General features: G+C 46.9%; 1 protein-coding gene across 1 annotated transcript in view; it reads right to left on the bottom strand.

Moving 5' to 3' along the window:
• Positions 1-12,265, bottom strand: part of LOC149371748 (uncharacterized) — an 85,284-nt gene extending 73,019 nt beyond the window's left edge. Inside the window, exons 1-2 of the mRNA XM_089581022.1 lie at positions 12,260-12,265; positions 11,074-11,260 (exon numbers count right to left, since the gene is read on the bottom strand). Coding sequence (XP_089437148.1) covers positions 11,074-11,260; positions 12,260-12,265 — 193 coding nt within the window. The remainder of the gene's footprint in view (positions 1-11,073; positions 11,261-12,259) is intronic.

The following is a 12,265-nucleotide window of genomic DNA, read 5'->3' as shown; positions in this document are numbered from 1 at the left end:
GCTCGGGGCAACCAAGGCTTGAAGCGCGACCATGCGGCTATTTTTTCCTCTCTTAAAACAAAAAAAGCCTCCGATAAAATTCACTGAGTAAAATTACAATGAAACTGACTATCAATCAGGCCACACTTCATATTTTTACTAGAAACGCCTCTGTACGAAATTTATGGCTGAAAACGTGGCACAACATACTTTGTCTAAGTTCGACATTTTTATTTTGAAACGTAGTGCATTGCAACATAGCTTAAACTGTTTAATCAGATTGTACACGTTATGCAGAGCCGCCGAAAAATATTTTGTTGCTCATGAATGTCGCAAAAGCGCTCTTAATAGCAAAATCGAAGCTTCTTGGGGTAAAATAATGAATTAAAACAACACAAAAACATTGTCCTAAAAATTTCTTGCTGTGCGACAAAAACCACAATGCAAATGCATTATCTGCAAAAGGTTACCCGGCGGAAAAGTAAAATATGTGATTTTTGTAAATACTTTAGTAAAACCAACTTTCGCATTCGCCTGAAAAATTCAAAGAGCTATCACATGACTATGAAATCGTTTCTCCATAGTTATTAAGGGTAGGTAATTTAGATGGTTCAATAAAGAGCCACAAGTTTTATGGAAAAATCGGAGGAGGTCGAGCGCAAACTCTGGTTCGTTTGGCATGGAATGATTCTCCACCATCACACTATCGGCATTCGTCCACTGACGCTTACGTATAACTTTCACAAACGTCGCGTGCTCCAGTATATGGCTTTACAAAACATCTTTGGTCAAATGTCCATGACGCGGGCCAGCGTCTACACGCAACGAGCGATGCACACCTCTCAGTGAGCAGTATGCACTTCACGGTCCGGTTGTTTCAGATAGAGGAAGAAAAAATGAACCTAGATGCCTACTTTGATGACTTTAGATTATTTACTTAATTAATTACAGGCCAAAAGGTCGCAACTGCGTTGAAATTGCGCGGACGTCCATATAGCCACGGGAACGGTATGACGTCACATACACCGGAAGTCGTCATGGCATAGTGTCCTCGGCTTTCGCCTCTCAACACTTTAATTGCCAAAGTGTCCTCGCAATTTTCCAACTCCGAGTGCAAGTGCGCGTTCGGGAAGCGCCAAATAAATCGATCTCACACGCCGCAAACTAAAGCGTACTTCCGTTTCGGCCATCGTTCTAGGGAAAGCGATATTTCTGGCCACGCCTTTACCTTGTAGCACGAAAGAGCCAACAGAAAGCTCGCGAGGAGCGGTTTACCGTCACGGGCTCCTCACCGACTGCCTTTTCCGCGCGTTAGGAACATAGCTGCACACTGGTAAGCGGCATAGCTGCACACTGGCAAAACGCCGCTTACAAACAAGGATAGGAAGTTTGTCACTGCACAAATAATCTGTTCTACACTCACAGCTCTGCTTACAGTGGTTTAGGAGACCAAATAGATAAAACATCGTCATATGTAGACTTACCATGAGCGACCGATTAAGTTGGATATCGTTAGGAACGTAATCCATGTGAGAACATGCCGATGACACCAACACATCCGCGCACACAATTCCTTACAGCCCGAATGATTTTCCTCCGTCTCGGCGTAAAACGTTAAAAAAAAAAAAGTTTCACCGGTGTATCTTTACAATTCGCGGGCTAGCGGTATGTAGCTTCTGGTATCCAAGGCCCGAATGGGCAATTTCTTTATAAGCTTAAATTCTCCACTCACATTTTAAAACGCAATGTTTTCACGAAAACAAACCCAGACCTTACTGTCTCCCACTGATTAGTACGCGGCACACTTTTCGAATAATTAAAAAGCAGCATATCATAAAGTCTCTTTTTTGTGTCTGTTCACAAAACTGGTATTAGCGACATCAGTGTGCATCGGCTCCGAAGCAGCGGGTATATGAGGTGGAACGCAAAAATACCGGCTTTTCTGATTGTTGCGTCGCAGCACTTTTACACGTGAGCGCAAACGGCAAAGGTATAAATGGCAGATGTTAATCGCGAACAGAAAAATGCTCTTTGAGACTCTTCTAACGGTGTTTCTAAGAGACAGGCAGGTCCCTAAGTTCTCGCTCCTGTCTTTCCTCCTTTATTTTCAGGGACGTTTAATGAGAAATGTGCAATCGCCGATGAAATGTTTCTTTGTTGAGTGCGTTGAACAGTGACTGTCGAGAGATGGAATGGAATTGTCTCGAGCGAATCCTTTAAGAGAGAGCGGGTTCATTGGATACAGCACAGTTTGCAGGTAGCACGGTGGTTTGGGCCAGTTGCTTGCTATCCATAATGCAGGAAAAGCTCAATAAAACGCACACCGAATACCAGGAACAAACAACGCTGGACTGGTCTTCTGTGTGAGTTTTATGAGGCAATTCTTTTCTGCCTCACTTCATGAATGGCTGTCTTTCCTCGCTTTACCTGTTAGGATTAAATATTCGTTATTTGTGTGTACAATTACGTCACGATATAACGAAAAGGAGCCTTTCAAGGCTTCTGAAAGCATATACAGGAGGGCGTTGTATTGTCCACACACAATATTTTATATAGCAAATGAGGTGGAGGACTCTAGCCACGCACAGTTGCGGTCATCCGCCGCCGAGCTCCCCTCTGCACGTAGTGCTGAATCCTCATCTTATTCTACACGTGAACGTTTCAGAAAGCAGAATAGAGCGTACTCAGAGGTGAGACACAGACTGTGGCGCTAGATCCTTGCAGCTTCGATAAAAACCCACATTTCGCGCGCAATGAAAAATTTGTGTCAACATATTTCAATAGGTGCCACAAAGCTGAACGACTGGGCTAATCATGGTGGCTAGCATATGGCAGATTTTTTTCATTACATATGACAGAATCGTTTGTTGTATGCTTTCAACCACTAGCCGAGCAGACGTTCAGATTTTACAAGGGATCAAGTCACTTATCCTTTTGCTTACGTAGAAGCCAGTGAACGCTATCGTTCCAGGAATGCGAAACCTTTGTCTCAAGTGAATGTGCTATGATCGCCCAATGATAATGTTTTGTGTAGGTCAAAGAACAGTGTTTTGACCAACACTGTTCCAACTTCGAGTTCCATCAGTCAAGCCAAAGTTCGAAACAAGCCCGGACCAAGCCAAAGACCGGAACGTAAGCGACGGTGTTGCCTATGTGAAGACCAGTGTCGATCGCAGTCTTCCTAATAAGCCGCATCTTCAGAAGATTTCTAGTATCCTGAAGGACAACGACCTCGTCGTGCTGCAGACTGACAAAGAGGGTGGATTTGCTATCATGCCGGATGGTTTATTTCGTGGCAAGGCTTCGACTGCATTTCAAAAGAACTTCGAACAGGTGGCGTTTCAAGTTCGAAAGTAAAAAAGTCAAGCTCTTCATATCCTGGAGGATTTGCATCTGGAAGGCACAAAAAAGCTGGCGCAGGAAGAAAAATGAAGGTCTCTAGAAGTTTTCTTCACCGTGAAGACCCACAATCCTGGTTTTCCGCTGCGTGTCATCGTATCGGAAAAGGGGACATGGCAACTTCTTGTCAGTCGTTACCTTCAGACTCACCTTGGCGCCCTAGTGGGCGATGACCCTTTCCTTGTGCGCAGTCCGTGCGACGTGCTGAAGCGCCTTGAGATTTCTTCCCTCAAGAACTATACTGGGATCTCTACCGACATCGAAGAACTGTTTTATTCGGTTCCACACCAAGAACTCTTAAGGCTGTCAGGAAAATGATCCAGTCCACTGGCGAAGTCCGCTTCCAAAATGCAGGAGTAAGCGTTGACAGTTTCATTTCTTTCTTGGAATTTTACCTGAACTTGACCGCTGTTTCGTGCGAAGGAAAATTCTTTGTTCAGAAGAAGGGGATTGGTTCTTCTGTAGCACCTGTCCTTTGTGATATCTTTCTCTTCGTCGTAGGCGCTGACATCAGGTGCCACCTTGTAGTTCCTCACATAGTTTCTATGCACAGGTATGTCGATGTCTTCTTGGTTATTCTTAAGGAAATGTCCGGGCATGAGCTAGACGCTGCAGTCGAGACGACTATGTTCATGTTCGCAAACCACAGCCAGGATCTGAGTTTAACCAAAGAGGTCCCAACTAGTGGGGAACTCCACTTCTTGGATATTAGGCTGTGGTTTCCTAAAGAAGCCCTGTACTGAATGTATAATCCGCGTTCAAAAAAAAAATGATTGCGGCCATTTGACAGCGGTCATTCAAAGCTCTTGAAGCGAGCGATTTTTTCGAATTCCCTGTAAGCGGCATTCAACAAATCTTGCCCCCATAAGGTCTCGCCAAGTTTTAGCGCTCAAGTTCATCGACTAAAAGAAGTAGGATACCCACCATGTATGATTTATTCTGTGTGCGAAACCTTGCTGCAGAAATTTAAGAAACGTCCTCTTATCACATATCCGGTTTCGCACAACCGTGTGGCTGTAATACCGTATATCCAAAAGGTTTCGCGTCATATTAAGAGATTAGCCAGCAGACATAACGCTCAGGTCGTATTCTCAGCCCCTTGCTAGCTTTCGAAACTTCGTGCCATGAACAACAGAGAAAAACGACTGGCTTGTACAATGAAACACCAGAAAAAGTTCGCCCAGTGCAGGACTCGTGTTGTTTACCAGATTCCTCTAAGCTTCGTGCTCTTTTATATTGGACAGAAAGGTCGTTGTTTCAGTGAGCGCGCTAGCGAACAGCGCCGAAATGTACGCAATAATGAAGGAAGCTTCCTAATGGACCACTGCAAAGTGTCCAAAAATTGTCGTCCTGTGTTCAAAAAAACTATTTTCTTGAAGAGTGGAAGGGACAGGATTGAGAGGGAGATCGTGGAGGCCGATTATAAGGAGTAAGCAGATGCGCTAGCAAGCCATCCACTATTCTTAGTAATGACGAGGTCTCTTTTCTAGAAGGATTTTGTAGGTCTTAGGTGGTTCTTGGTTTCTGTCGTTTCTCGTTCTTCCCTTTGGCGTCCAGTTGCAATTCTTTTTGACGATGTGGCCTTGTTCATGCGGATTTCTTTTCGTTTTTAGGCCATTGTCGCGACTTTGGTCTTAACACTTCATTTTTTCTTGTTGGTCATCTGATATCACTCTTTACACGGTTACTATTTATCGTTTTCTGTTGTTAAAGGTTTTTCCTTAATCACACTTATCGCTTTTTTTTTTTTGTCTTTGACGAAGACTTTAATATTAATACCTCATTTTTCGCATCCTTTCCACGTTCTTTGTTGGCCATCTGCTATCAGTCCTCAGGTGGCTGCTATTCATTGTTTTTGGTTGTTAAAGGATTTTCCTTGATCATTCTTTTAGCCTTTTATGTTTTTGACGTAGACTTTGATCTTAACACTTCATTTAGCATCTTTTTTTCCACGTTCCTCGTTAGTCATCGGATATCACTCCTCATACGATTATTGTTTTTTCGTTTAATGATTCTTCCTTGGTCGTGCTTGTTTTGCTTACCATGCTGGTGTAATACAGTTAGTTTTTTGCTATTTTTTATTGTCGTTGTTTTCTGGGGGGTTTTTTTCCTCCCGGATGGCCACGACAAAAAGGGGCACGGTGGTTTTTTCTCGTGCTTCTCGTATGGTGTGTTTATCTGATGTACGGAGCGCATTGGCTCCATGATCCTGCGTTATATGGGTGCTTGCACGCGTGACACGGCTCGGTTGGCCTGCCGAAAAAGGCGGGTTTGATGCAAAGTAAAATTCAGTTGCTAGTAACGCGCCGGTCTCGTCATTTTCTGTGCCTCTTTTGTCTTCGTCTGTCGCGCCGTCTTCTTTTGCAAGTCACGTTGGTCGGTCGGCCTGCTGGCGCTTTAACTACACCGTATAGCATGAAAATCTGTTGCAGACGCTCTCTCTCGCCTTCCCTTACCGATCGCACCATGCAGTGGCCGGCCAAGTGAATTCGACGCAAGTGACGACGATTTCGTGTGCCTGCTGTCCCCAGCTGTCACTTTACAAGAGCTACAAGAGAGCAACCATCAGCGACGCGACTGTTGCACAAGCCACGCAATTTACATCTGCGACATGGCCTGACAAGAAATCCCCGCTTCAAAATCTCAGGCCATACTTTTATCGATGCTGCAGGGCGTAGAGTGTATACCGCGGTGACAGAGCCGTCGTTCCCGAAAGTTTGCGACAGTGCCTCGTGGACTTCGCGCGTGAGTCACACCCCGGAATATGCCGCACGAAGAGCCGACTACGATAGCTCTACTCGTGGCCGCTAATGGACGAGCACGTTGAAGGACTGGTATGGGCTTGCGCCGTCGTGCTGCTTCAAAAGGGCGCGAAGTGGTTGGAGTTGCAGACTGTGAACATGAATTTGTAGAGCTGAAGATATGACTCACTGCATAGCCCATAGCACATTTTTGATCCCAACAAGCGATGCATCATCTATTGTGATGCATCATTTTAACTGTTTTGCGCCATCATCAAACAGCCAGATGAAGACGGTCTCGCAAACTTCTAAAGCATGAAACTATGCCAGCATAGAACAAGAGTGTCTTGCGATTTTAGACTTTATTGATCGGTGGCATTGCTACTCGCGTGGCATGCCTTCCTCTGTAAAGGCAGACCGAGCTGCACTTCAGTGGCTGAAGGCCATCAAAAATTCTCCCGTCCGTTTACTTAAATGGGCGCCGAAATTGTCTGTTTTACATCAATATCAAACACGTGAAAGGCAGCAGCAACGCCGAGGCAGACACACTGTCTTGAGCTCCGATGATCCAAGTTCTCGAAATGTGACAGCTTCAAATCGATCGTGCTGCTCAGCATGAAAGGAAATACGCAATAGCCAGCGATATCGCTATCGTTACAGACGAAGGGAGAGGGAAAGTTCTTTCCCCGAGCGCTTCGACTGACTGTTCATGAGAGAGCTCACAAGTATTTCGGACACACTAGCCCAAAGAAGACGTTGAGCATACTTCCCCCAATACTACTGGCCTGGCATATCAAAGACGTTACAGTCTTCATTCAGCACTGTGAAACTTGCCAAAAATGCAATAAGTCAAAAACCAGAAAGTATGCCTCCCTTGGGTTCCTACATCCGGCTGAACAACCTTTCAATCTTTTAGCCACGGATACAGTCGGCGACTTCCCTGCGTGCGGTCCACCCACGAAATTTATCCGCCTGGCAGTCGACCACGCTGCTCGCTACGGTTGGGCGTTTGCTCACAAGAACGAAACAAGCGACACCTACATTGAGTACTTGCGGAACATCTTGCTCCTGGAAAGTCTTGGAAGCTCCTTTTGAGCTGAGGACCAGGATTTGTAGCCAGCAGATTTAAGCAGTTTCTCAAGTACAACCATATTCATCAGTTAACATTATCGGAGCACCCTGAATGCAGCAGAAGGAATAAACGGACAAAATAAACCGTATCAATACGTTTAAAATGTAAAATCAGCGATCGACTCTAAACATCGTGGGCCCAACTTCTCCCTGAAGTCATCGAGAGCCCACATAAGGCCACCCGATACCCTTCCTCATTTCTCATATACGGCATCCCATCATACCAGCGCTGGACGCCCGAAAGGAAGCTGTCAGAACCCCATGGCTTATCACCAGAAGAACAAGATCCTTTATCACAAGTTTCGGTGTGGGTTTATTGAGGTTTAACGTCCCAAAGCGACTGAGGTTATAAGGCACGCCGTAGTAAAGGGCTCCGGAGTTTCCTATCACCTGGGTTCCTTAACGTGCACTGACATCGCACAGCAAACGGACCTCTAGAATTTCGCCTCCATCGAAATTCGACCGCCGTGACCAGAATCGAACCAGTGTCTTTCGGGTCAGCAGCCGAGCGCCGTAACAACTGAGCCACCGTAGCGGCCGCTTCGCAAGTTCCGTCCACTGCACCTTCGAGATGGCGAGGCTGTGCTTTACGAGACTTCATAGCACCCCAACAAAGGACGCTTAAGCTCTTGAAGAAACCTACCTAGGTTTACTAAAAGTACCCAGCGTGAACTACGATATAGACTATTCTGTGCTTCCGCTTGTCAAGGCCAGTGACATTGTGCATGTCAGTAAACTGAGCCGTTAATATCGATTCAGTGACCGCGCCACAGTGAGCTAGAAGAGGTCAACGCAACGACCGAAGGGCTCGCGCCTTACAAGCGTCGACCGAAGCGGTGGCGCTGTTGTTGGCCTCTTTTTGAAGGCGAGAGGTCTGGGCATGCCAGCCAATGCTTCTCACTGGAGTGTTTTGGTTGTGGCTGATCAACCAAATGATCGGGCAGGCTTTTGCATAGGGTACTTGACAATAGATCATATTCGTACTATTAATAAGTTGATAGAGAAATGCGCAGAAGATAACTAACCCCTATATACAGCGTTCTTTGATTACGAGAAAGCGTTTGACTCAGTGGAAAGCTCAGCAGTCAGGCAGGCATTGCGGAATCAGGGTGTAAAAGAGCCTTCTGACAATACTGGAAGATATCTATAACTACTGCACAGCTACCACAGCCCTCCATAAAGTCAGCAATGAAATTCCAGTAAGGAAGGGTGTCAGTCTGCGAGACTCGATCTCGCCCATTCTCTTCACCGCCTATTTTACACGAGGTATTCCGAGGCATGGATTGGGAACAGCTGGAGGTAAGGGTTAATTGAGAATACCTAAGTAACCTGCGATTTGCTGACGACACTGCCTTGCTAAGTCACTCAGGAGATGAACTGCGAAGCATGATAAAGATGTTAGACAGGCGGAGTAGAACGGTGGGTCTAAAAAATTAACATGCAGAAAACCAAAGTAATGTCCAACAATCTCGCAAGAGAACAGCAGTCCACAATTGTTAGCGGGGTGTTGGAAGTGTTAAGGGAATACGTCTACTTAGGGCACGTAGTGGCCGCTGGTCCGAATCATGGGAGGGAAAAAGAAACATTGACCTCATGTTACTGGTCCACGGTTTTTAGTAAAACAAATCTGAACGGTGTGTACAATGAATTTATTTAGATATTCGTGCGCATATGCACAAAATTATCAAGCCGTCAATATACGGAAATCGTGGATTAGCAAGTAACCTATCAAGACAATAAGAATTATATACCGCCTGTATCATTATTTCCTCCAAGCGCGCTCGGAAGGCACACTTATAGTTTTTAAAAAGTTGAGAAATCAATTAAACTCTGAGCTTAGGCGATCGAAAATTAGTTATTGTCAACACCTTTTTGTTCATATCAACAAAGAACGACCTGGTGCCACATGAAAATTTTTAAATAATATACTTGGTCGTGATGGTAATTCTTGTGTTCCAAAAACAATGACTCAATGGTTGTGAGCTTGGGGGCTATGAATTAAAAGATCACGTAAACAATTATTTTGTTAATGTTAAAGACGCTAACGATTAGTGCTGGTGTAAAGATATAACCAAACTTTTCCGCGTAATCTCCCCGTCTGCTTAACCCGGTTCTCAGTCAGTAAGGGGACTACGGTAGTTACGCTGACTAGCACGAGTGGCAGGCGCCCCTGTGGACGCCAGCCGTAACGCGTCTTAGTAGATTTTACGTTACATTTTAGATGATAGACACGACTGTCACCACTTCGCGCACTTGAGTGTGCGTTCCCAGACACCCTTAGAGCGTGTGGGCGTAGCGGTCTCGGAAACAAAGGAGATGCCCTCGACTCAGCGGGGCAAGTTCAGCGAAGACCAGCTACCAAGTGACATGAGGTTTGGTCGTTTGGTGCCCAGCTTTCGCCGGTCGCAAGTCAGAGAATGGGTCGGAGCCAAAGGTTCACAAACAAAACAAACTTTATACAGCAAAGGGACGATACAGAGGATTTCACAATAACTCGTACGAGCACATAAAAAGTGATTAACAAAACAATGCAACTCGTGCAAAGTTACACTCGAGAGAGATTACAATACAAATGAATCATTGCACCTAAAGTGCACTAACACAAGAGAGAGGGAAACAAACGAAAAACAATTTGTTCACCGGGCACTGCGACATCCCACGACCAGAGGTTCACGATGGTGCCGTCCCGCAGACTGGCGCGCGCTGCCTCGTTGGACCTTGGCTGGGCGAGTGGTGTTGTACCGGGAGTCGAGCGGGTGCGCTTCGCTGGAGCTGAAACGGCGGCTCGGGCTGACCGACAGCGGTAAACGCCCTTCATATATAGGCCGGCTCAGCGGCAGTTTGTTCTTCGCGCCAAGGCAGGCGCGCACATACACACAGTATCGGTTGTGCAATCTCCTTGTCGCGCCGGGCGCGCGGCCCCATTGGTCAGGCGCTGAGACTGGCTTCGAGTTGCTTCGAGATTTTTCTGGTGCGGCGCCGTCGCCGACGCGCGAGTGAAGAGGGGGAGGGCATCTCTTAACACACGCAAGCCTACGCCCACTCCGTCAGCACAGAGCAGAAACGACTCCGCCATTCCAGAAGGTTCGGTGCCATGGGCTGACGCAATTCCTTGGCGCCGTGTCGGCGAGCGGTGATGGAAAGGGGAGCAGCACACACAAGGCTATGCGATCTCCGGGGCTTCCTTCCCCCCTTTTTCTAACGACCGAGCGTCCGCGTGGCACTGTTCTTGTTTCTTTTGTTTTTAGAAATGCGCCGAATTTTGAGACGACAAAGCGAGAAAATGTTTCAATCTTACAGCATCTACCCGTGGTGATGACATCGACCCACAATTTCTTTTGAGCAGGCCTTTGTTGCAACGTGCGAACGGAGAATATACATGTCTGAAAGTTGTCACGGTTGCAGTAGTGCTAACGCCGACAGAGGCGCATACAGAATCAGCATTGCGCTTCGATCTGGGAGCAAACCGGTGGACGTTTTAGGGCGTCTGGGCACATACAAGCGCTAATTAAATTATCTTTACCACTTTCACCAATAAGGCACTCGAAAAATGGTTGCTGTGGCCACCAGATGCACACCAGTATGCAAGTGGCTCCGGGTTGTCAATGGCATTATCGCGTCGCAACACCTCGATCGCATGATTTGCTTTCACCAATAAGGCACTCGAAAGGTGGTTGCTGTGGCCACCAGATGCACACCAGTATGCAAGTGGCTCCGGGTTGTCTATGGCATTATCGCGTCGCAACAGCTCGAGCGCATGATTTGTACTACCTCATATCGTTATTCCGCGCTGGAACGTTAGTAGTCAATGTTTCGAGCTTACTCTCATACTCCATGGGCTTGCCGGTTTCGGTGGCGGTGATCTTGAACTTGGTGGCGTCCGGCATAGCGGCCTCCTCGTGGGTGGCGCTCCCGGCTAGCGTCGCCCCCTTGGCGCAGTCGAAAGCGTTCGGCGCGCTCTGTGCTCCTTGAAGACATAACAGGAGCAGCACCTTTGGAAGGACGGTCCCCTGCGACCGTGAGGAGAAGTCGTCAAGCGCCAGTTCCGGTGCCACGCTCTTCAACAGTCGCTTGCTATCCGAGCTAGGCGATGGAAAGCTCAGCACGAGTCCGCGCTGGCCTTGGCGACACTGTGCACCTTGCGTCAAGTGTACGAAATATACGTGACAGATGTATTATAGGAAACCTCTTGCCACTCGTGAAATCTACGGATTGTTTTGCTCAAATGTTCTTTGAAGTTCATATTCCCATTTATTCTCCTGCAACGAAAATGTATGCCCTCCAGGCTATCGAAATGCCTTTTTTTTTCCTTCGTGGCAAAGGTGCAGCCTGAGATGTTCACGTAATATTTCAACCCATCATGCCTTGGAATAACTACCCGCCTGGATCCCATCGAAATGCAGCGTTTACCTCCGACGTAGTAGTCTCTTGCCAGCGCACATTTACGATGACAGGAATACAGCTTCAAGCGTTACTCGTTCTCACGTCCGAACAATATTCATGGTAAATAGCGGGGGCCCGAAAGTGAAGAATCTCTCTCAAGTCTCACCCTCTTCCGGTGCGAAAAAGTGACAGAGTGAAAACTATTCTGATAACAGTGATAGCAAAGTGACGGTGCCGCCTGTTCCCCTCTCCATATGTCCCTCATAGCTGAGGTTAGCCTGAGCAACAATAACTTTTATCAGCAGATGAAAGCTTACACTGCAATGGAGTGTCCCGCAGAAGTTCCCTCATGCGGCTTCCGCTGTGATCCGAACGTTTAGAAGATCACGGTCACATGTCGGTGCCGTCAATGTTTCCTACCCAATTAAAGGTTTTGAGATGCTCTTGCCTTCCATGTTCTTTCCTGCCCGACGAAAAGCAGCTTCGAGACACGCACACGAAGACGCAATATGCCGTGTGGCAGGCACAGCTCCCAGTGACGTCCGTGCCCTGTCATCCCATAGGGCGACAGGGCGCGTTTCTCACGCCTCTGGGCACCGACTAACAGCGCGTACCGCGTCGCTTACCTTCAT

This window comes from Amblyomma mixtum, chromosome 1 (assembly GCF_055824585.1).
Source record: "Amblyomma mixtum isolate Tamu chromosome 1, ASM5582458v1, whole genome shotgun sequence".
Lineage (NCBI taxonomy): Eukaryota > Metazoa > Arthropoda > Arachnida > Ixodida > Ixodidae > Amblyomma > Amblyomma mixtum.
The sequence above is the reverse complement of the archived record's forward strand: the minus strand, read 5'-3'. Positions and strand labels throughout refer to the sequence as shown.